The 24,315-nt window shown below is 46.4% G+C and overlaps 1 protein-coding gene across 2 annotated transcripts in view; it reads right to left on the bottom strand.

Moving 5' to 3' along the window:
• Window positions 1–19,099: 19,099 nt before the first annotated feature.
• The window catches only part of VAV2 (vav guanine nucleotide exchange factor 2), a 232,918-nt gene continuing 227,702 nt past the window's right edge, over window positions 19,100–24,315 (bottom strand). For both annotated transcript variants that reach the window (XM_033238640.1, XM_033238639.1), the window contains one exon: window positions 19,100–21,312. In XM_033238640.1, coding sequence (XP_033094531.1) covers window positions 21,265–21,312 — 48 coding nt within the window. In that variant the 3' untranslated portion in view covers window positions 19,100–21,264. The remainder of the gene's footprint in view (window positions 21,313–24,315) is intronic.

Genomic DNA, 24,315 nt, shown 5'->3' with positions numbered 1-24,315 from the left:
GGAGGCTGAGGCAGGAGAATGGCATGAACCCAGGAGGTGGAGGTTGCAGTGAGCCGAGATTGTGCCACTGCACTCTAGCCTGAGACTAGACCTAGACTCTGTCTCAAAAAAAAGAAATCATCTCGGGACACTGTGTCCCCGGCCGCAGGCACTCCCACCATCTGATGGGGACACAGGCCATGCAGCTTCAGAAAGACTTCCTGTGCACAGTGGGGCAGGTGTAGGGCCCCAGTCTGCACTGCGGGTTTGGAGAGAAGGATGGAGAAGCAAGAGTGAGGGCAGAAGCTGGAAGCCTGGGCTCAGCCAGGGTCTGAAATCCACAAGCACCACCCAGACCCCTCGGCGGGTCAGCCAGACCTTCCAGGGCTCTCATGCCGCCTGCCCAGGAGCAGGGGACTCCTGGCATGACCCATGCTGTGCTTTGTGTCTTTGAATGTGTCGCACTAGAAACTTCCTGTAAAAATCCAGATTTCCAAACTTCAATCTTGAAAAGCTGGCCACATGGGGCCCAAAACCCATTGGACACACTTAGGTGGGTCACTCCTAGTCCAGCTGGCCACAGTTCTTACCCTGCATTTTGCCCTTTTGCATTTCCCGCTGGCATCTGGGAGCTTTGCCTTTCCAGCACTGACCAGGACTCCCAGCACTGACCAGGACTCTCCATCCGGCTGGAGGAGCAAGAGTAACCCTCAAAGGAGATCCTGGTGTTGGCTGGGCAGCCAGGGAACTGTGGGTCTTGCACAGAACGGAGGGTGGGAGGACTGTGCAGTGCTCTCTTTGGGCCCCAGAATCTGAATGCCCTTCCAGATACTCAGGTGAGGGCAGCAGCCCACCACTGGTCACCTCCAGGCTGTCAGGAAACACCGCCCCTGGTGGCCATATGTGAGTATTACAACCTGGGGGAGCTGGACCCAGGCTCAGAAGGGGACTAGCAGGCAGATAGGGGCTGATCTCACACTGGCTGGGAATGACAGCCTAAGGTCAGTCTGGCTCTTATCTTCCAGACCACACCAGCAGAGAGGCTGCCACCTCAAAGAAGTCACCTCCGCCAAGGATAAAATCCACTTGATCACGATGCATGATCTTTTTACTGTGCTGTTGAATTTGGTTTGCTAATATTTTGGTGAGGATTTTTGCATCTCTGTTCATCAAGGATATTGGCCCATAATTTTCTTTTCTTGTAATGTCCTTCTCTGGCTTTTGTATGAGGGTAATTCTGGTTTCATGAAATGAGTTTGGAAGTGTTCTTTCCTCTTGAATTTTTTGGAAGAGTTTGAGAAGAATCAGCATTAATTCTTTCTTAAATGCTTGGCAGAATTCACCAGCAAAGGCATCAGATATCTTGGGCTATTATTTTTTGGGAGGCGTTTGATTACCGATTCAATCTCCTTACTCATTATTAGTCTGTTCAGATTTTCTAGTTTTTGTTTGTTTTGTTTTGTTTTTGTGTGTGATTTTTTTTTTTTTTTTTTTTTTTTTTGAGGTGGAGTCTTGCTCCCATCACGCAGGCTGGATCTCAGCTCACTGCAACCTCCACCTCCCAAGTTCAAGTGATTCTCCTTCCTCAGCCTCCTGAGTAGCTAGGATTACAGGTTGCACCACCATGCTTGGCTTATTTTTGTATTTTTAGTAGAGACGGGGTTTTGCCATGTTAGCCAGGCTGGTCTCCTGACTTCTGGTGATCCACCCGCCTTGGCCTCCCAAAGTGGTAGGATTACAGGCGTGAGTCACCGTGCCCCGTCCAATTTTCTAGTTTTTTTGTGAATCAATCTTGGTTGGCTGTCTGCTTCCAGCAATTTATTCATTTCTAGGTTATCCAATTTGTAGGCATAGTTGTCTATTATAATCTCGTATATTTCTTTGGTATCAGTTGTAATCTTTCCTCTTTCACTTAAAATTTTATTATTTATTTGAGTTTTTTGGTTTTTTTTTTTTTTTAGTCTAGCCTAGGGTTTGTGGGTTTTGTTAACCTTTTCAAAAAAACTCAACTCTTAGCTGTGTTGATCCTGTCTCTTGTTTCTTAAGTCTGTATTTCATTTATTTCTGCTCTGATCTTTCTTTCTTTCCTTCTGCTAACTTTGGGCTTCATTCGTTCCTCATTTTATAGTTCCCTGAGGTGTGAAGTTAGCTTGTTTATTTGAGATCATTCTTAATGTAGGCATTTATTGCTCTAAACTTCCCATCTAGAATCACTTTTGCTGCATCCTATGAGGTTTGGTTGTTGTCTTTCCATTTTCATTTGCCTCAAGATATTATTTTATTTCCCTTTTGATTTCGTATTCCACTCATTAGTTGTTCAGGAGTGTGTTGTTAAATTTGCACATATGTGTAAAATTTCCACTTTTCCTCCTGTTATTGATTTCTACTTTTATACCATTGTGGTTGGAAATGATACTTGATACGATTTCAGTCTTCTTAAATGTGTTAAGACTTGTTTTGTGAGCTAACATATGATCTTTCCTGGAGAATGTTCCATGTGCACTTTACAAGAATGTGTGTTCTGCTGCCATTGGATGGAATGTTCTGAATCTATCTGTTAGGGCCATTTGGTCTGTAATGTTGCTCAAGTCTCCTGTTTTCTTATTGATTTTCCAGCTGGATAATCTGTCCACTGTTTAAAGTGTTGAAATCCTCTACTACTATCGTAATCTATTTTCCCTTCAGTTATGTTAATATTTGCTTTACATAGTTGGGTGCTCCCATGTTGGGTATATATATTATATATGTGTGTGTGTGTATATATATATATATGTATATGTGTGTATTGTGTGTGTGTGTGTGTGTGTGTATATATATATATATATATTTTTTTTTTTTTTGAGACAGAGTCTTACTCTGTCACCCAAGCTGGAGTGTCATGGCCTGATCTCGGCTCACTGCAACTTCTGCCTCTCTGGTTCAAGTGATTCTACTGTCTCAGCCTCCTGAGTAGCTGGGACTACAGGTGCGTCACACCACACCCAGCTAATTTTTGTACTTTTTTAGTAGAGACGGAGTTTCACCACATCGACCAGTCTGGTCTCAAGCTCCTGACCTTGTGATCCACCTGCCTCGACCTCCCAAAGTGCTGGGATTATAGGCGTAAGCCACCGCGCCTGGCCTAGTATGTATATTTTTTGAATTGTTATATCCTCTTGATGAATTGATCCATTTATCATTATATAACAACTGTCTTTGTCTCTTGGGACAGTTTTGATTTAAAGTCTATTTTGTCTGATATAAGCGTAGCCACTTATGTTCTCTTTTGCTTCCCATTTGGATAGAATAACATTTTTCAGCTTATCTATGTCCTTAAAGCTAAACCAAGTGTCTTGTAAGCAGCATATAGTTGGATTTTGTTTTGTTTTTTTAATCCATTCAGCTGCTTAGTGGCTCCTGAGTAGATAATTTAATCCATTTAAAGTAATTATTAATAGGTAGGGACTTAACTACTGCCATTTTGTTAATTGTTTTCTGATTGTTTTGTAGTCTCGGTCCTTTATTCCTCTCTCACTGTCTTTGTGAGATTTTTTTTTGGTAGTGGTATCTTTGATTTCCTTTTATCTTCTGTGGGTCTACTACAGTTATTTTTCTTTGTGGTTACCAGGAGGTTTACATACAACATTTTATAGGTATAACAGTTTATTTTAAGCTGATAACAACTAAACTTTAGGCACATACAAAAACTCTACACTTTAATTTCTCCTCTCTCACATTTTGTGTTATTGGGGTCATACTTTACATCTTTTATATATTGTGTATCCATTAACAAATTATTGCTGTAATTATTTTTAAATTTTTTATCTTTTAATTTTATACTAGAGTTAAAAATAACTTATGTGTCACCATTACAATATGCTATGCTTTGGATGTTTTTGTCTTCTACAAAATTCATATTAAAATTGAATCCCCAATGCAACCGTATTGGGAAGTGTGTCCTCTGGGGTGTTTAGGCCATGATGATTCTGCCATTATAAAAGGGCTTGATGGAAGAAGTTTTTCCCCTTTTGCTCTTCTACCCTCTGCCTCTGCCATGTGAGAATGTAGCCAGAAGGCCCTCACCAGACACCAGATGCTGATGCCTTGATCTGGGACTCCCCAGTTTCCAAAACTGTGATAAATACATTTTTATTCTTTATAAATTACCCAGTCCGTGTCATCCTGTTATGGCAGTGCAAAATGGACTAAGACACAGTGGCAGAGTACTCCCAATTTGACTATATTTTTGTCTATACAGAGATTTTATACTTTTGTGTCTTCATGTTGTTACTGTCCTTTCATTTCAACTTGAAAAACTCCCTTTAGCATTTCTTCTAAGGCAGTGATAATGAACTCCCACAGTTTTTGTTTATTTGGGAAAGCGTTTATCTCTCCTTCATTGCTGGACATCTTTCCCAAGGTTGACAGTTTTATCCTTTTCAGCCCTGTGACTATATGATCCCACTCTCTCCTGGCCTGTGAGATTTCTTTTGAGAAATTCACTGATAATCTTCCAGGGGTTTTCTTGTATGTGATGAATTGCATTTCCCTCACTACTTCCAGAGTTATCTGTCTTTGACTTTTGAGAATTTCTCTTTTTTGAAGATTTCTTTTATTTTTAATTTCTGTGGGTACATGGTAAGTGTATATATTTATGGGGTACATGAGCTGCTTTGATACAGTTATGCAATATGAAATAGGCACATCATGGAGAATGGGGTATAAATCCCCTCAAGTATTTATTCTTTGAGTTACCAACAATCTAATTACACTAAGTTATTTTAAAGTGTACAACTAAGTTAATTTGACTTCTACCTTTCCCATGTGGATACCCTTTACATCTTTCTCTTGTCTGATTGTTCTAGCTATGACTTCTAGTACTATGTTGAATAAGAGTGGTGACAGTGGCATCCTTGTCAGGTTTCAAATTTTAGAGGAAAGGGTTTCAGTTTTTCCCCATTCAGTATAATCCTAGCTGTGTGTCTTTTGTATATGGCTTTTATTATGTTGAAGTATGTTCCTTCTATCCCCAGTTTTTTTGTTTGTTTGTTTTTTGAAATGGAGTCTCGCTCTGTAGCCCAGGCTGGACTGCAGTGGTGCGATCTTGGCTCACTGCAAATTCTGCCTCCTGGGTTCATGCCATTCCCCTGCCTCAACCTCCTGAGTAGCTGGGACTACAGGCACCCACCACCACATCTGGCTAATTTTTTGCATTTTTAGTAGAAATGGGGTTTCACCATGTAGCCAGGGTGGTCTCGATTTCCTGACCTCATGATCCACCCACCTCAGCCTCCCAAAGTGCTGGGATTACAGGCATAAGCCACCAAGCCCGGCCCTTCTATCCCCAGTTTTTTTACTTTTATTTTTAATTATGAAAGACGTTGAATTTTATTAAATGCTTTTTCAGCAGCAGTTGAAATGATCATGTGGTTTATATTCTTCATTCAATGTATCACGTTGACTGATTTGTATATGCCGAACCATTTGCATATGATGTATCCCACTTTGTCGTGATGAATGAGCTTTCTAATGTATTGCTGAATTTGGTTTTAGTATTTTACTGAAGACTGTTACATCAATATTCATCAGAGATACTGGCCTGTAGTTTTCTTTTTATGATGTGTCTTTGTCTAGTTTCAGTATCAGGGTAATATTGGCCTCATAGAATGACTCTGAAAGTATGCTCTTACTGAATCCGCCCCTTTATCATTATATAGTGACCTTCTTTGTCTCTTGTCTCTTATTACAGTTTTTGTCTTGAAATCTATTTTGTCTGATATAAGTATAGCAACTCCTGCTCTTTGGTTTCCATGGAATATCTTTTTCCATCCATTTATTTTAAATCTATGTGTGTCTTTATAGGTGAAGTATGTTTCTTGTAGGCAACAGATCAATGGTCTTGTTTGTTCATCCATTCAGCCAGTCTACGTCTTTCGATTGGAGAGTTTAGTCCATTTACATTTAATGTTATTATTGATAAGTAAGGGCTTATTCCTGCCATTTTGATTTGTTTTCTGGCTGTTTTGTGGTCTTCTCCTTCTATTTTTACTCCCTGTCTTCCTCTAGTGAAAGTGATTTTCTCTGGTGGGGTACATGAGCTTGCTTTATATATGTTGTGTATCCATTGTGTGTTTTTTGGTTTGAGGTTACCATGAGACTTGCAAATACTATCTTAATCTTATAACCCATGATTTTAACCTGATAACAACTTAACACTATCTGCGTAAACGAGCAAACAAAAAGAAAACTAATAAAAACTCTGTGCCTCAACTTTGTCTCCGTTTTTTTTTTTTATAACTTTTTGTTGTTTCTATTTATATTTTATTATACTAAGTATGTCCTGAAAAGTTGTTGTAGTTATTCTTTTTGACCGGGTTGTTTCATCTTTCTACTTAGGGTAAGAGTAGTTTACACACCACAGTTAACAGTGTTATAATATTCTGTGTTCTTCTGTGTACTTACTATCACCAGTGAGTTTTGTACCTTCCAGTGATCATTTATTGCTTATTAATGTCCTTTTCCTTCTGATCAAATTACTCCCTTTAGCATTTCTTGTAGGACAAGTCTGGTGTTGGTGAAATCCCTAAGCTTTTGTTTGTCTGGGAAAGTCTTTCTCCTTCATGTGTGAAGGATATTTTCACTGGATATATTATTCTAGGGTAAAAGGTTTTTTTTTTTTTTCTTTCACCACTTTAAATATGTCATGCCACTGTCTCCTGGCCTGTAAGGTTTCTACTGAAAAGTCTGCCACCAGACGTATTGGAGCCTCATTGTATGTTATGTGTTTCCTTTCTCTTGCAGCTTTTAGGATCTTTTCTTTATCCTTGACCTTTGGGAGTTTGATTATTAAATGCCTTGAGGTAGTTTTCTTTGGATTAAATCTGCTTGGTGTTCTATAACTTTCTTGTACTTGGATATTGATCTCCTTCTCTAGGTTTGAGAAGTTCTCTATCATCCCTTTCAATAACTTTCTACCCCTATATGTTTCTCTGCCTCCTCTTTAAGACTAATAACTCGTAGATTTGCCCCCTTTGAGGTTATTTTCTAGATCCTGTATGTGTGTTTCATTGCTTTTATTCTTTTTTGTCTACTCTGACTGTGTATTTTCAAATAGCCTATCTTCGAGCTCACTAAGGCTTTCTTCTGCTCGATCAGTTCTGATGTTAAAGGACCCTGGTGCATTCTTCAGTACACCAACTGCATTTTTCAGCTTCAGAATTTCTGCTTGATTCTTTTAAATTACTTCAGTATCTTTGTTAAATTTTTCTGATATAATTCTGAATTCCTTCTCTGTGTTTATCTTGAGTTTCTTTAAGTTTCCTCAACACAGCTATTTTGAACTCTCTGTCTGAAAGGTCACATATCTCTGTTTTTCCAGAATTGGTTCCTGGTGCCTTATACTTAGTTCATTTGGTGAGGTCATGTTTTCCTGGATGGGGTTGATGCTAGCAGATATTTTTTGGCATCTGGGCATTGAAGAGTTAGGTATTTATTATAGTCTTCTTTGTCTGGGCTTATTTGTAGCCACCCTTCTTGGGAAGGCTTTCCAGATTTTGAAAAGACTTGGATGTCATGATCTGAGCTGTATCTGCTTTAGGGGACACCCCAAGCTTACTAACTCTGTGGTTCTTGCAGACTCGTAGAGGTACTGCCTTGATGGTCTTGGAAAAGATCCAGGAGAATTCTCTGGATTATCAGGCAGAGACTCTTGTTCTCTTCCCGCACTTTCTCCCAAACAGAGTCTTTCTCTCTCTGTTCTGAGTCACCTAAAGCTGGGAATGGAGTGGCAAAAGCACCCCTGTGACCACCACCACTATGACTGCACTGGGTCAAACCTGAAGCCAGTACAGCGCTGGGTCTTGCCCAAGGCCTGCTATAAACTCCATGACTATTGACTATGTTCACTCAAGGCCCTGAGGCTCTATAATCAGCAGGTGGAAAAGCCAGCTAGGCCTGTGTCTTTCCCTTCAGGGCGGCAAGGTCCCCTAGGTCTCAGGTGGGTCCAGAGGTGCCATCTGGGAGTCAGGGACTAGCATTAAAAAGTTTAGAAGTCTACTTGGTGTTGTACTGTGTTGTGGCTGAGCTTGCACTCAAACCACAAGAAGCAGTCCTTCCCACTCTTCCCTCTCCTTTCCAAAGGCAGAGGAGCCTCACCCCATAGTCACCACGACCCCAGGCCATGAGGACTACCAGCCAGTGTTCCCTTAAGACCCAAGGTCTCTTAAGTCAGCTTGTGGTGAATGCTACCTGGCCTGGGACTCACCGTTCAAGGCAATGGGCTCTCCTCTGGCCCAGGGCACATCCAGAAATGCTGTCCAAGAGTCAAGTCCTGGAATTGAGCACTCCAATAGCCCACTTGGTGCTCTACCCCACTGTGGCCATGCTGGTACCAGAAGCCAGCAAGTCTCAGAGGCTCGCCCAAGGCCCTCAACATAGTACCTGGGTATCACTGCTGGTTATTCAGGGCCCAAGGGCTCTTCAGTTAGCAGGCGATTGAGAATGCTTCCAGGACTGGGTCCTTTACTTCAAAGTAGCAGGTTCCCTTCTGACCCAGGGTGTGTCTAGAAATGTCATCTGGGAACTTGGCCTGGAACAGGGGCCTCATGACTCTGACCAGTGCCCTATCCTGCTGTGGCTGAGCTGGTATCCAAGATGCAAGACAAAGTCCTCCCCACTCTTCCTTGTCCTCTCCTCAAGTGGAAGAAAGGGGTCTCTTTTAGACCCACAAGCTGTGCAGCCTTGGGTTAGGGGAGGGCTGATGCCAAAACCCTCTTGGCTGCCCCAGCTGGTATCTCAGTATGTTGTATGCTCCCCTGCCCTTGCCCCTGTCCCACGAGTGCACTGTCTCTGGGCCTAGTTCAGCACTGGGACTCACCTAAGAGTTGCAGTCCTTACGTTGAAGACCTAGATTACCTCTCAAGTTTACTTGCAGACACAAACCCCAGTGTCTCTTCAAATATTGCTTCTCATCCATTCTACTTTCTCATCCCTTTTACTTTCTTCTTCTGGAATTTGTCTAAATTATATGTACGTTGGAACTTCTCCTTCCATCTCCATCTTCATTAGTTTCATCTCTACATCGTCAGGGATGTCATTAGAACTATTTTCCAGTTCACTGATTCTTTCTTGTCTAATCTGAGGTTAAACCCATACATTGTGATACAAGTATCTGTGGTACAAAAGGGCTGCTTGACCTGAGAGTTCACTGTGATGAACAGCGAGACATCAAGGGCCATTTTCCTTCTCTCAGAGAGACTGCTCCAAAATCCAGCTTCCTCCAGGACCAATAACTTCCTTCTTTTAGCAAAGGGAGGTACAAGTTCCCCTGCACTCCAAGGTCCTGGGGGGCTGGGCAGCAGGCGTTTTTTGAAAACTCCCAGAAGCCACTGGAACTCAAGTCATTTTCATGTTTCCTCCACCTGACAAGCCATTTTCTCATGCTTCCACTATAAGAAGGTAGTCACGGGGTGGGGGCGACAGCATCTTTCTCTGGAATGCAAACCCACTGTGTGTCTAGCAGTGGCATTGGCCTTCCTGTGTGCCTTGTAAATGTCCCCCCAACTGCACCTCTTCCTTGGGTCACACCATATGATGTAGTGTCCATTCCAAATCCAATTTCCTGCCAGTTCCAACCCAGATTTTGCAGCACTTGAAGTTCTGCTTGATCTTTTCCCATCTGACTTGGTTATTTTCAGAGTTTCTTGCTCTTTACACATATTTCCAATCCCTTCTATTCTACATTACACACAACTACTTTGTATTCTGCTTCTGTGGATCTGATTCTGCACCCCGTGGTTTTTGCTGCCTCTGTGCAATGCATCTTGTTTCCTTGTGTGATCTATGCTTTTTGACAGTTAATGTGTATTTCTTAGAACATTACCCCTGGGGATTATTGGAGGCTGAAAGTGGATTTGCATTTCCTTTTTCCAGGCACCCAGGAGAGCCAAAATCCCTGTATTCTACTTTAAACTCTGAGCTCCAGGTTTTTCAGAACCAAAGGAAGTGTAATTTCAGGCTGGAATCTTCTAAGGTGTCAAATCAGAGTTGCACATCATATTACTGGCGTGGTGCAAAGTACCACACACTCCACAGCCGGATCAACAATTTGTTGTCTCATAGTTCTGGAGGCCAGAAGTCCAAGATACAAGCTTCGGCCGGGTGGGTTCCTTCTGGAGGCTCTAGGGGAGAATCTGTTCCATGTCGCTCCCCTAGTGCCTGGTGGTTGCTGGCAATCTTTGATGTTCCTTAGCTTGTAGACATGTCACCCTAATCTCTGTCCCCATCTTCACATGGTGTTTTGTGTGCAGGTCTCTGTGTCCAACTTTCCCCTTTCTACAAGGACCCTGGTCATACTGGATTGGAGTCCACCCTAATGACCTCATCTTAAATTGATTACATCTGTAAAGACCCTATTCCCAAAGAAGGTCACATTCACAGGTATTGAGAGTTGCAAGTTTCAAGATGGCGGGGGCACAATGCAATCTGTAACACGTACTCTCAGGTTAGTTCTGTTTCCACCCACTGTCAAGGTACAAGAAAGAGAATTTCCTTTGCAATCCCTTGGTGGTGGTGGTGGCGGCAGTGTGTGTATGCGGGTGGGTATATTACTACTCTTCCTGACATTGGGGGTGAGGCCTGTTGGGGTCCCGGCTTTAAAGAGGGGCTTGCCTTGGGCAGGCCCTGGGTTTTGTCTCGCTCGCACACCCACTCAGGTGATAAAGATTGGCCCTTAAGCTCACCCAGCTGGGCAGACACCCATAAGGAGGAAGCCAGCCCGCCTGTCTGACTTCCTGCCTTTACTTCAGCATCTGTTTTTGTTTCTTTATCACCAGCTCATTGATGGAATTACAAATATGTTCCCAGTGTTTCTGTTGTCTTATCAGAAGGGTTGATCACGATATGTACCCTACTGCAGAAGACAGAGTAATGGTCCCCCCTCCCCACCAAAGATATCCATGTTCCAGACTATGTCACAGTCTGGAACCTGTCAATATGTTACCTTTCACTGCAAAAGAGACTTTGCAGGTGTGACTCAGGGAGATTGTCCTGGATAATCTGGGTGGGTGAATCTAATCATATAAGTCCTGAAAAGTGGAGACCCCTTCCCAGCTGTAACCAGAGGGAGACAGATGTGACTTTGAAAGAGTGGTCAGAGATGCCACTAGGCTGCCTTTGAAGATGGAGCAGGGGGCCATGATTCAACAGATGCAGCAGTTTCTAGAAGCTGCAAAAGGGAAGGTAATGGTTTCCCCCTGGAGCCTCCAGGAAGGAACATAACTCTGCTGACGCCTCCATTTTAGTCCAGTGAGACCTAGGCTGGGCTTCTATGACCTACAGAACCATACAGCGATAGCAAAATAAATGCACTTACACACTGCTGGAAGCAGAAGGCAAGCCCCTGGAGACAGCATGCATTGCTCCTTCCGTGTGCGGAAACTGTATCATCATTAATTTTTTTTATCTTCCTCACCCTTCCTTTCGTTTGTCTTCATCCAACTTTAATTCATTATCTTTCTTGATGTTTGTACTTGTGCTGTGAAGTCTACTTATGCCTCCATCACGTGATTTTCCAGGTAAAAGTCAAGAAATATCATTGAACCCCGACAAACCGAGGAAACCAGTGCCCCGTCCTCCCCCACCCGCTCCTATTTCTCTTCCCCACTGTTTTTATGTCTTTTTGTCTTGCTTTCCTCTAATTTAGTCTTGAGGCCTCTCTCTAGAGAGGTCATATCCATGTCATCCACCTTCCAGGAGAGGCTGGACCCAGAGGAGAGTGAGGCTGGGGCATGTGGCTCAGGTAGACACAGAGGAGGCAGTGGCACAGGACACATGGAATCAAAGCAGTGCGCTCCTTCCAGATCCAGAGAGAAAGGGCTGTGCCTCTCGGGGCTGATAACGGTGGATGGTCCAGGACACCCACGCTCCCACCGGTGAGGAGCCGGGGGCGGAGAGGGAGAGAGGGAGGGGGAGAGACAGAGATAGAGAGACCAACCCATGACCAAAGCCTTTATTGGGGTCCAGGGTGTTACAGCTTTCCCACAAGGGTTCTAATTGGTGGGGATAGGACAGGCAGCCTCATGATCCGTGGTCGCCGACTGTGACTGAGAGGCCATCACTGTGGCCTATTTGCACGGCCACACAAGGGGTACCTCGGTCCGGCTGGTTGTTCCGGCTGTCCCACAGCGAGGTGGTCACCAGGAGGCGGTGGCACAAGACAGATGTCTGGATTGAGACACTGAGGAACTGGGGGAGTGCTGCAGGTGCAGAACCATCAACTGTGTCCAGGCACAGTGGCTCACGCCTGTAACACCAATACTTTGGGAGGCCGAGGTGGGTGGATCACTTGAGGTCAGGAGTTTGAGACTAGCCTGGCCAACATGGTGAAACCCTATCTCTACTAAAAATACAAAAATTAGCTGGGTGTGGTGGCGGACGTCTGTAATCCCAGTCACTTGGGAGGCTGAGGCAGGAGAATCACTTAACCCAGGAGGCGGAGGTTGCACTGAGCCAAGATCGTGCCACTGCACTCCAGTCCGGGCAACAAAGCGAGACTCCGTTTCAAAAACAGAAACAAAAACAACAATAAAAAAAAACTGTCAACTGTGTCAAGGGTGACCAAGCTCTGCTTCTGGTGTGAGAGAGTTAAACTTATATTCAAAATGGACATCAAAGCAACATACAGGTATAAGAACTCACTATACTTCTTTACATTAGTGATTGCCTTCTGCAGGGCTTATCACAGTTGCCTAGCAGCACTACCTCTTCCACTGTGTTTAAGACTTGTTTCTGTGCTTTCTCCAATTTCTTTCTTTCAAGTCTGGTATTGAAGACATGGAATGCTCAAATACACAGAGGAGGCTGCACAGGCCCGTTCAAGAACCAGAGCATCCAGAAGTAATTCACATGCTATGAACTGGCTTTTCTTTTCTTCCTTTTCTTTTGACTTTTTTCTCCTTTGCTATTTGAAGTGTTTTAGTTTCACGAGAGTCTTGCAGGGTAGAAGTAATCTAAATACCTATGTGTCCGGAAAACATAATCTTTTTTTATAAAAATAATGTTCTGTACAATTTATTAAAGGCTAATTTCCGAAACTTTAAAATCTTCAGGTTATACTTTTTTTTTTTTTTTTTTGAGGCGGAGTCTCGCTCTGTTGCCCGGACTGGAGTGCAGTGGCCGGATCTCAGCTCACTGCAAGCTCCGCCTCCCGGGTTTATGCCATTCTCCTGCCTCAGCCTCCCGAGTAGCTGGGACTACAGGCGCCCGCCATCTCGCCCGGCTAGTTTTTGTATTTTTAGTAGAGACGGGGTTTCACCGTGTTAGCCAGGATGGTCTCGATCTCCTGACCTCGTGATCCACCCGTCTCGGCCTCCCAAAGTGCTGGGATTACAGGCTTGAGCCACCGCGCCCGGCCCAGGTTATACTTCTTAAGCTATTCCAAGCTGTCTGTTTTCAAGGTTTTAGAGTGCTACTGTAAGTTTGGAAAACTACTATGATGGCTGGGGGTGGTGGCTCACGCCTGTAATCCCAGCACTTTTGGAGGCCGAGGCGTGCAGATCATGAGGTTAGGAGTTCAAGACCAGCCTGGCCAAGATGGTAAAACCCCGTCTCTACTAAAAACACAAAAATTAGCGAGGCGTGGTGGCAGGTGCTTGTCATCCCAGCTACTTGGGAGGCTGAGGGAGGAGAATCACTTGAACCCGGGAGGCAGAAGCTGCAGTGAACTGAGATCGCGGCACTGCACTCCGACCTGGGTGACACAGCGAGACTCCGTCTCAAAGAAAAAAAAGGAAACTATTATGACATATACTTTTCTAATCATTGTACATTTCCCAGAGTAGATAAAAATGTTTGACAAAGTCCTCATTTTCTTTTTCTTTTTTTTTTTTTTTTGAGACGGAGTCTTGCTCTGTCGCCCGGGCTGGAGTGCAGTGGCCGGATCTCAGCTCACTGCAAGCTCCGCCTCCCAAGCTTCTCCGCCATTCTCCTGCCTCAGCCTCCCGAGTAGCTGGGACTATAGGCGCCTGCCACCTCACCCGGCTAGTTTTTTGTATTTTTTTAGTAGAGACGGGGTTTCACCGTGTTAGCCAGGATGGTCTCGATCTCCTGACCTCGTGATTCGCCCGTCTCGGCCTCCCACAGTGCTGGGATTACAGGCTTGAGCCACCGCGCCCGGCCAAAGTCCTCACTTTTAAGGAAATGCAAAAAACTTAGAAATCTCTTTTGTTTGATTAAAAGAAAAAAAAAAAGGGACTTGTTTCCAGAGATTCCAGTTCCACACTCTGCCCCAGTCCTTAGGGCAGCTTCCCAGTCATCCAGCCGGAGTTTGCCCCCGGTCATTGTTCTAACAAGTTCTCCCCTGAGCAACAGCCCCTGAGCCTTTTTTTTTTTTGAGATGGAGTCTCACTCTGTCACCCAGGCTGGAGTGCAGTGGCATACTCTCAGCTCACTGCAACCTCTGCATCCTGGGTTCAAGCGATTCTCCCGCCTCAGCCTCGGAGTAGCCGGGATTACAGGTGCCTGCCACCACATCTGGCTAATTTTTGTATTTTTAATAGAGAAGGGGTTTTGCCACGTTGGTCAGGCTGGTCTCGAACTCCTGACCTCAAGTGATTCACCTGCCTTGGCCTCCCAAAGTGCTGGGATTACAGGCGTGAGCCACCCCGCCAGACAGCCCCTGAGTCTTTACATGCGGCAGTGCCTTACTTGCTACCTGACAAGTAAGCAACTATTTGAGCATCAAACCCTTGGGTCTCTCTTGCCATGAAGACCACGTGCGAATCGTTCATTGCCTTTTAGCGTTGAGTGTTAACTGGGGTAATGTCTAAAGCAAACCTGATTTTTTTTTTTTCCCCTCTTAAGGGACCTGTCCTTTCTGCTTGGATGCCCAGCAGATTACTTTTAATCTTTGAACTCCAAGGTTAACCATTCTTGGTTCATTTGGCATGGGGTATGGTGTGCCTTTTTATTCTGTTTCTGTAAACTTTAAAAAATGTTTTAAAACATTTATCCTGCTCCATGCTTTTGGCTTTGTTTTGCAGACACTCCCAGCTATCCATGTGTGTCAGTCGCCTCTGCATGACGGGGGTTCTCTGAGAGTCTAACTTTATGCAGGGGGTCCAGTGCTGGCTTCTGGCCTCGGGGGATCTGCAACTGTGGCTCCCAATGCCAGGAGAGTGTTGGAAGCGGTCCCAGGCCCAGAGGGGCCAAGACCCTGGAGACTGCTCTGGGGTTAGCTCCCAGTATCTCCTCTGGCTTCGAGTTCTTTTTCTCTGGAATGGGCCCTTCTTTCCAGCTCAGATATGCCTTATGCATGTTTTTTTTCAAGGATTTCTGTGTTGGCAGTGGAGGGAGAGAGGCCTCCATGTCAGCTCAGCCTGATATGTCACTAGAAACTGGCTGGGACCTTGTTGGTCTTGTTCAATGTTGAATCTCAGGTAAGGAATCAATAAAAATTGACTGGATAAATGAGAGAATTTAGCACAAAATTCATTTTTTTGCAACACTTAATAGATAAAAGAAAAACACCTAGGCTGGGTGTGATGGCTCACATCCATAATCTCAGCTTTTTGGGAGGCCGAGAAAATCATTTGAGGCCAGGAGTTCAAGACCAGGCTGGGCCAAGTAGCAAGACCCGTCTACAAAAAATAAAAATTAGCTGGGCAGGGTGGCACGTGCCCGTAGTCTCAACTACTTGGGAGGCTGAGGTGGGAGGATTGCTTGAGTCCAGGACTGTGAGGCTGCACTGAGCTAGGACTGGGCCACTGCACGCACTCCAGCCTGGGTGACAGAGTGAGACCCTATCTCTTAAAAAAAAAAGAAAGAAAAGAAAACAGCCAAAGTGGGTCAAGTAGGAATTGTATGAGTCCTGTAGAAAATTGCAACACATTCAGGGAAGGAGGGGGAGAGGGACAAGCACTGGGAGAGAGAAAAGGAGCAGAAAAAAAAAAACCAATCCAGAGGTTCCTCAATTCTGCCACTACCCCTCCCCACTCCCCACATATCAGCTTCCCGGGGCCATGGCTTTTCCACTTGGTTTCCTCCTGGGGAATCAAAAAAGCACAGAGTAGGCCCTCGCTAGGACTGTGGAGTGAGTGGAAGTGATTCTTACTGCAAAGCCATCATGGAGAACCTGCTGCAAATGTGACTCTGAGAAGGACTCTGAAGAGGTGAGGTGACATGAGGCCCTGAGGGTGGCCCCTAATCCAAGAGGACGGGGTCCCCAAGGAGAAGAGGGAGAGACCTCTGGGATGAGCGTGCAGAGGCCTCAGGAGGAACCAATGACCTCCAGCACTATATCTCCAACTTCCAGCCTCAGAACCATGAGAAAGGAGATTTCAGTTGAGGCAGCCGGGTCTGGGGCCTGAGCCACAGTGCTCATGGCAGCCTGAGCCAACCAGGACAGAGACGGAGCAGGGCAGGGACCGAACAAGGGGAGGAATGGAGCGAGGGGAGGGACAGAACAAGGGGAGGAACAGAGCAAGGGGAGGAACAGAGCAAGAGGAGGAACAGAGCAAGGGGAGGAATGGAGCTAGGGGAGGGGTGGAGCGAGGGGAGGGGCGGAGGGAGGGCAGAGACCGAGGGAGGGCAGAGACCGAGGGAGAGGAGGGATGTGCTCGCCCAGAGCCCCCATGCCTGGTAGAAGAAAACACTCAGTAAACAGGAGCTATTTTATTTTCTCTCAGAATGCAGGGCCCCATCACTTCTCCCTGACTCAGCCTTCTGATCACCAGCCTGGGACGCCCGCTCCACGGTCAGCTGTCCAGGGGCCGCCCTGCACCTACACCTGCCTGCCACCCCCAGGCGGCCAGAAGCAGCAGGGAGGGCTGCGTGAGGAGGGTGGGGCCGGCTCAGGCAAGGGGTCCCTCCTGGGGACTCGGCTGCCATACCAGTGAATGCGGGCAAGGCCAGGAGAGATGGGCATGGTCCAGCCTGCACGTTTGGGAGAAGAAGGCTCGGCCCAAGGGAGAGGTTCCCAGTGTTGGAAGCTCCTGGAGAAGGGGGCATTTTCACCCTGCCCATCGGGTCTGCCTCCCAGCAGCCTCAGTGGGGGCGAAGGCTGGCGAGGGTCCAGTCTGCAGGAAGGGTGGGAGACCCAGGGGCTGGCCTGAGAAGCAGAAAGTCATTGCTTAGGAGCTGGGTGCTGCCCGAACAGAAACGTGGACTCTGGCATCAGACCGAGCTGTGCAGGGGTCATGTGTGGCCTTGGACGAGTCACTTCACGTATCGCAGCCTCAGTTTCCACCTCTAGAAAATGGGCTGTTTCCTGACCGGGCACTGGCCAGAGCTGTAAGGGGATTTCTGTTCTCTCTCATGGTTCTGTGGCAGGAGCTCCAGCAGCCACTGTGGACCATGAGGCGGCCACAAGGAGGGAAGGGCATGCTGAGGACGGGAGATCAGGGAGGAAGAGCCTCTGAGGACGAGGGATCAGAAAGGAGGGGCCTCTGAGGATGGGGGATCAGGGAGGAGCCGCCTCTGAGGACGGCGGATCAGGGAGGAGGAGCCTCTGAGGATGAAGGATCAGGGAGGAGCCTCTGAAGATGGGGGATCAGGAAGGAGGAGCCTGAGGATGGCAGATCAGGAAGGAGGAGCCTCTGAGGATGGAGGATCAGGGAGGAGGAGCCTCTGAGGATGAAGGATCAGGGAGGAGCCTCTGAAGATGGGGGATCAGGAAGGAGGAGCCTCTGAGGATGGGGGATCAGGAAGGAGGAGCCTCTGAGGATGAGGGATCAGGAAAGAGGAGCCTCTGAGGATGAGGGATCAGGAAAGAGGAGCCTCTGAGGACGGAAAATCAGGGAGGAGCCTCTGAGGATGAGAGATCGAGAAGGAGGAGCCTCTGAGGACGGGGGATCAGGGAGAAGCCTCTGAGGATGGGGGATCGGGAAGGAGGAGCCTCTGAGGATGAGGGATCAGAAAGGAGGAGCCTCTGAGGATGAGGGATCAGAAAGGAGGAGCCTCTGAGGACAGGGGATCAGGAAGGAGCCTCTGAGGATGAGGGATCAAAAAGGAGGAGCCTCTGAGGATGGGGGATCGGGAAGGAGGAGCCTCTGAGGATGAGGGATCAAAAAGGAGGAGCCTCTGAGGATGGGAGATCGGGAAGGAGGAGCCTCTGAGGACAGGGGATCAGGAAGGAGAAGCCTCTGAGGACGAAGGATCAGGGAGGAGCCTCTGAGGACAGGGGATCGGGAAGGAGCCTCTGAGGATGGGGGATCAGGGAGGAGCCTCTGAGGATGGGGGATCAGGGAGGAGCCTCTGAGGACGGAGGATCAGGGAGGAGCCTCTGAGGATGGGGGATCGGGAAGGAGGAGCCTCTGAGGACGGGGAATCAGGAAAGAGGATTCTCCCTGAAGCCGGGGGAGCAGGGAGGGGGGAGCCAGGGTTCCTGATGACTCAGGGACCAGGGCAAGGCAAAGGAGCCTAGTGCTGCTGCCTCTGGACGGTCCTCCATGAGGGGAAGGAGAAATAAATCTCTCATTTTCTATTTTGGTTTTCTCTATCGTACACCACAGAACCCACCAAAATGGAGGGTTTTTTTGTTTTTTGGTTTTTTTTTACATTCAGGGTCTTGCTCTGTTGCCCAGGCTGGAGTACAGTGGTGCAATCACAGCTCACCGCAGCTTCGACCTCCTGGGCTCAAGTGATCCTCCCACCTCACCCTTCTGAGAAGCTGGGACCAGAGATGTGCACCACCATGCCCAACTATTAAAAAAAAAAGTGTCGTAGAGACAGTGTCTCACTATGTTGCCCTGGCTGGTCTCAACTCCCTGGGCTCAAGCCATCTTCCCACCTCAGCCTACCAAAGTGCTAGAATGACAGATGTGTGCCACCGCACTGAGGCTATTTTTATCTTCAATATACGTGTAAAGAAACAGGGGCTCAGGAGGTACCCAAGTGATGGGGCAGGAATTCCAGTCCCATTTGTATGCCCGATGCCACCTGGAGAATTCCAGGGCACCGCATGGGAAACCCGTGGTGCTGTGCCAGCCGGGAGGTGGCCATGGCACCATTACCTCCTTCTCTCTCAGACCCTGCTGAGGTTGGGCCATGCTGAGATCCAAGCAACCCGGTCAGATAGACCCTGCTGGACTTAGGTGGAGGAATCCAGCCATCCCCTCCTCCCCTGGCATGAAAGGCTGACCACTCCTGCAGAAAAGAACTCAGGTTTATTTGCAAGTAAAAACCATGGTCTGAAAAAAACCCATTGGTAAATGTACAGTTTGTGTCCATTTGGGGTTGCCACCAGCGCGGGGGGAGGGGGGCCCAGATCCCTGACCCGCATGCATCGGGCTCCCACATGTTCACAGCTAATCTCAGGCCTCTGCAGTTTAGCCCCCGGCAGAGGACACCCCGTCTCCTGCTGAAAACCATCGGACTTCCCGGCTGCACTCAGCCCTCCAACCCTCCTGCCTTTGTGCAGTGCAAAAACCAAACCAAACCAAATACAAATCTCAAAACAAACAAACACAAAACAAAAAAAATTCACGAAAGGTCAGGGTTCTAAATTATTTTTTCTCAGTGTCCTTTGTGATCATGATGACTTATTTGTCAACAAACTAAAATATACATCATTTTCTTGCTATTATAAAATCTCTTATTATTCACAGAAATATAATGGGAGATTTGGATGAAATAATTACAAACTTTTTTCCCCTTAAAAAACAAACAAGCCAAAAAAACACAACACAACAAAAACCCCAAAACGAAAACACAAGACCTTTCTGACGACAGTAAACACAGGGGCTACTGGCTTCCTCCCCTCCATCCTCGGCGCCTGCTGGGCCGTGGGGCGCAAAGTGCTGGGTGTACCCCGACACGCAGGCCCCAGGGTGCTCTCTCCCAGGCCGACTCCTCGCTTCCCCTGCCCTGCCTCCACCTCCCCTCATTTCCCAAGCCTTTGTCGAGGGCCACTCTCATCCTGCCGCTCCCCATCCCCGTGACTCCTCCCACCTCTTCCCTACGCCCCAGAGGCATAAGGCTCAGAGGCCACAAGGCCAAACTCAGAAGGAGCCCGCAGGTCCCCAGCGCCACCCACAGCAGGGATCAGCCTCCCCCACACCCAACCTGGGCCAGGCACCTCCCATAGGCTGTGCAGCTGGCCAGAGGGATAAGGGGCTACAGGAAGCCCAGGTCTCAACAGAGGCTTTGGCAAGGAGCTGGGAGGGAGACACTGCTGCCAGGTAGAGAAACCAGGGTCTGGCTAACCCAGCCGGAGGTCAAAGGCCAGGAGTTGTGGCTGGGGGAGGTAATGGGGTAGAGCCACCCCCAAGAGCACTTACTCTGAGTTGCCCAAGGCCCAGTTTGAAGGCTGGAGGGACCCTTGGAAGGAAGCCCTGCCAGGGGCTAGAACCAGCCTCTCATGCCAAGGCTGGGCAGACCCTCAGGGACCACCCTGCAGGACAGCAGAGGGGCCTCCTGGAGAAGGACCTGGCAAGGATCTAGAGAGGAGAAATCCCTGTTTTCTTCCCTGCCCATTTCAGGGTTTTTACAAAAGATGTACTGACCTGGCAGCAGGGCCGGGGCCAGGCAGACACCTTCCCGGGACTCCAGAAAGGGTCTCTCAAGAGAGAAGGCAGGAAACAGTACCACTGACCAGGGAGCAGGGTTGGAATTTCATCCTCCCAAAGGCCCCTCCCAAGACAGGGGCCTGCCCTGTGGGGTCTGGGTGTGCCCCTGGCATGGAGGGGAGTGGGGGAGTCAGGGAAGTCTGGGGAGCCAGAGTGGCTGCAGAGGGCCACCGTAGTGCTCTCTCCTCCTGCGCCCTAGCACAGTGGGGCAAGTGGGCCCACAGTGAGCAGCCTGGCTCTGGTCCCATCTGCCTCCCGAGGCCTGACACCTCCCCCTGGGAGCAGCAGGAAAAGACAGGCAAGGCTGAGTCCAGGGGCTAAGCACAGGGGCTGGGGGCAGGTCCCCTCTGCTGTCCCTAGCCCTTCCTGGGACAGCATCTGCTGTTCAAACCTGGGCTCCTGACCGCCATCTCAGTTGGACGGGGGCAGGCGATGGGCTTCCGGCCTCAGCTGCTACCCAGAGCCTGGCTTGCAGTGCTGCTGGTGCCCCCTCCTCTGTGCTCTGGGTGGGGCGAGCCCAGGTTTCCTCTATGTACAATAGCATACCCAGTGATGGGTCGCCAAGGGCAGGCTGACAGTGAAACGGTTCGAGTTTAGGATTCTCAACACCCTTCCCATCCCTGTGGGTGGTGGAAGACTGGGAGGTTGGTATTTCCCCTCTGAGTCACAGAGGAGCTAGAGACAGACTTCAGGGCTGGAGTGACTCTCCCAAGAAAATCTGTGCGTCTTGTCCACGTTCCTGCCGTCACTGGATGCCCTCCTCTTCTACGTACGTTGAAGGAAACCAGCCAATCTGAAAAAGATGGCAGGATCGTGTCTGTGTGTGTGTGTGTGTGTGTGTGTGTGTAAGCAGGTGTGTGCATGTCTGTGTTGGGGTAGGGGCAAGTAGAGACTCATGAAGATAGGGGGTCCTTGGGAAGTCCAGAGTTCTCAGCAAGGCCTGTAATTCAGAAGCACCTGATGGAACCATTGCCCAGGAATAAAAGCAACCCAGAAAAACACCACCCTTGGCCAATTTAAGATGTTCTGCCCACCCTCCACCTGCCAGTCAGAAAAAAAATAAATTCTCCTGAGGAAAAGAACATCACCCAGAACAGCTACAGTTTTTTTCTTAATACACAAGCTTGGCATTCAGTCAGGACCAAATGACAAAAACCAACAGAAAAAGCAGGCAGTAGAAATTAACCCACAGGTACTGAGGTCATCTGTCAGGGGAGATAAATAACTCTTAATTTGTACGTTTAAGAAAATGGATGAAAAGGCAGGTAATTTTACCAGAGAACCTAAACCAGAAGTCAAATAGAAATCCTAGAACTGAAAAATATAATGAATGAAATGAAGAATCCAACAGAGGGATTTAGACAAAGCAGAAGAGAAGATGCATAAACTGTAAGATAGGTCACTAGAAAGTGACTAGATAGAAAACCAGAGAGAAAAAAGGACGAAAAACACATAAAATTGTGGGAATAATATGAGGCCACGGTAAAAAGTTCTAACATCCATGTGAATGAAGTCCGACAAGGAGAAAAGAGAGAAAATGGAACAGACACACTGTCTGCAGATACTATTCTGGCTGAGAAATTTCCAAAAGTGATGGACATCAAGCCACAGGTTCAAAAAAATCTCTGCAAATCCTCAGCAGAATAAATAAAGAGAAAATCACACCTAGGCATATTACAGTAAAACGAACTCAAAACTTCAAAAATGAACTTCAAAAATGAACTCAAAACAACTCACAGAAACGAACTAGGTCTCCTTGGAAAAATGACTGATTCCTGGGGAGAATGAATAAGTACAAGAGAAAAGAAAGTTTTCCTTACAGTAGAATGCCAACTAATATCTATAGATAGTAAAAAAAAATCACTATTTTTTCAGCCATAATAGAAATAATAGAACAGATAAAATTCATCAAGGGAAGATAAAACTAGTACATTTGAACTAGTTTGAAGAGGAACAGGACATTTACTTAACTTCAAAGTATTACCCTACACATTTCTTGCTAATGACAGGCAACAGTTAACTTCACAGTAGAACATAGCAAATATAATCTTAAACACATCATCAAAGTTAACGTCACAAATAATGAGACAAACTGGTATAACTCATCTCCTAACAGGACACTACAGCACTGAGAAAGTGCCAACGTCCCCATTGTGGTGTTCCCAATGCAACCTCAATCTAATCATGAAGAAACATCAAACCCAAATTGAGAGATATACTATAAAACTAGTTGGCTGAAACTCTTCAAAAATGTACAAGTCATGTAAGGCAGAGAAAGGCTGAGGAATATTTTAGATTAAAGAGAGTTAAGGATCACAGCAGTTCATGATCCCGGATTGGATCCAGGACCAGGAGAAAAGAGCTAGAGAAGACATGATTGGGATGACTGGTAAGATTTGAATAGGGACAGTGGATTAGATCATTGTATTATATCAAAGGGGAATGTCCTTGGTCTTAGGAAATACTTAGGGGTAAAGAAATACGATTTCTGCAATTTACTCTCAAATGAGTTAGAGAGAAATAGACACACACACACACACACAGTGCAAATGATAAAGCAAAGGGAGCAAAACATTCACAACTGGTATATCTGGGCAGGTTACTCCCACTTTTAAGATGAAATTTTGAAATTTTATGTTTGAAATTTTGTTTCAAAATTATCAGTTACAAACATTTTACAATGTGAATATTTAAAAAGAAAGTGAAATAAGGATGTTTTTAGATTCAACAGAAACTGAGACTTCATGAATAGCAGATAAACTTTAAAAAATATGAAAGAGAGGGGATGTCAGCCAGCAGAGAAATGGTCTTGGGTGGAAATACAATAATGCAAGAGGAAATGGGGAGCCCCGGGGAAGGTAAACACGGGGTCAATCTCAATGAGCACAACTGCCTAAAACAAAAACAATGTCTTCTGAGGTTTGAACATATATAGAATTAAGATACATGATGACACTTGCACAAAAGTTGGAAGGAAAATGGATACAATCAAAAGTTGCAAGGTCCTTCCTTGCATTGCCTGGGAAATAGTAAAAAAGTACGCATTTAAGGGAATCTCTGGTGTAAGGTTACCACTTAAGAAAAAAAGTGTGTAACTAACAAACCAATGTAGGGCAGGGGAAGTAGAATTAAAAATACGTTAATTCAAAAGTAGGCAAGAGAGAAGAAAAAAGGAGTAGATGTGACAAATAGAAAATAAAGTTAGATTACTTATTTAAACCCAAATAGCTCAGTAATTACATTAAATGTAAATGGACTACACATGCCTATTAAAAGTCAAAGACTGTCAGATCAGACTGGCTTCCCCAACTATTTATAAGAGACCCATTTTAAATATAAGGAAAAGGACAAGTTTAAGTAGTATGAGAGAAAATAATATGCCACACAAAGCGCTAATCCCAAGAAAGCTGGTGTCACTACAACAGCAGATAAAGGAGATTACAGCAAGAATAAATGCCAGAGAAAAGAAGAGATGTTTCATAATGATAACAGCGTCAAATTGACAGGAATTATCCAGTAATACTCAAACTAGTTGTTCTAAAACTTAATGCTGTATAGAAAATACCTGGATCTGGGAAAGGGACCAGGTATGTGCTTATTATATTACAGCTTCAGGCACTTTTAATGCCAATCACACAAGGACCACTTTGAGAACAAGTGGTCCCAGCCCTCTAGGTGGGCTACCTACGCCTCAGTAACTTTGACACTTCTGCAAGGCAGTTGGGTAAAAACTGGATCAGACTTGAGCGCCTCCAAGGGGCAGACTGCCTGATAGGTGAAGGCAGAGCGGCTCCTG

Source organism: Trachypithecus francoisi, unplaced genomic scaffold, assembly GCF_009764315.1.
Source record: "Trachypithecus francoisi isolate TF-2019V2 unplaced genomic scaffold, Tfra_2.0 Lachesis_group16, whole genome shotgun sequence".
Classification (NCBI taxonomy): Eukaryota; Metazoa; Chordata; class Mammalia; order Primates; family Cercopithecidae; genus Trachypithecus; species Trachypithecus francoisi.
The sequence above is the reverse complement of the archived record's forward strand: the minus strand, read 5'-3'. Positions and strand labels throughout refer to the sequence as shown.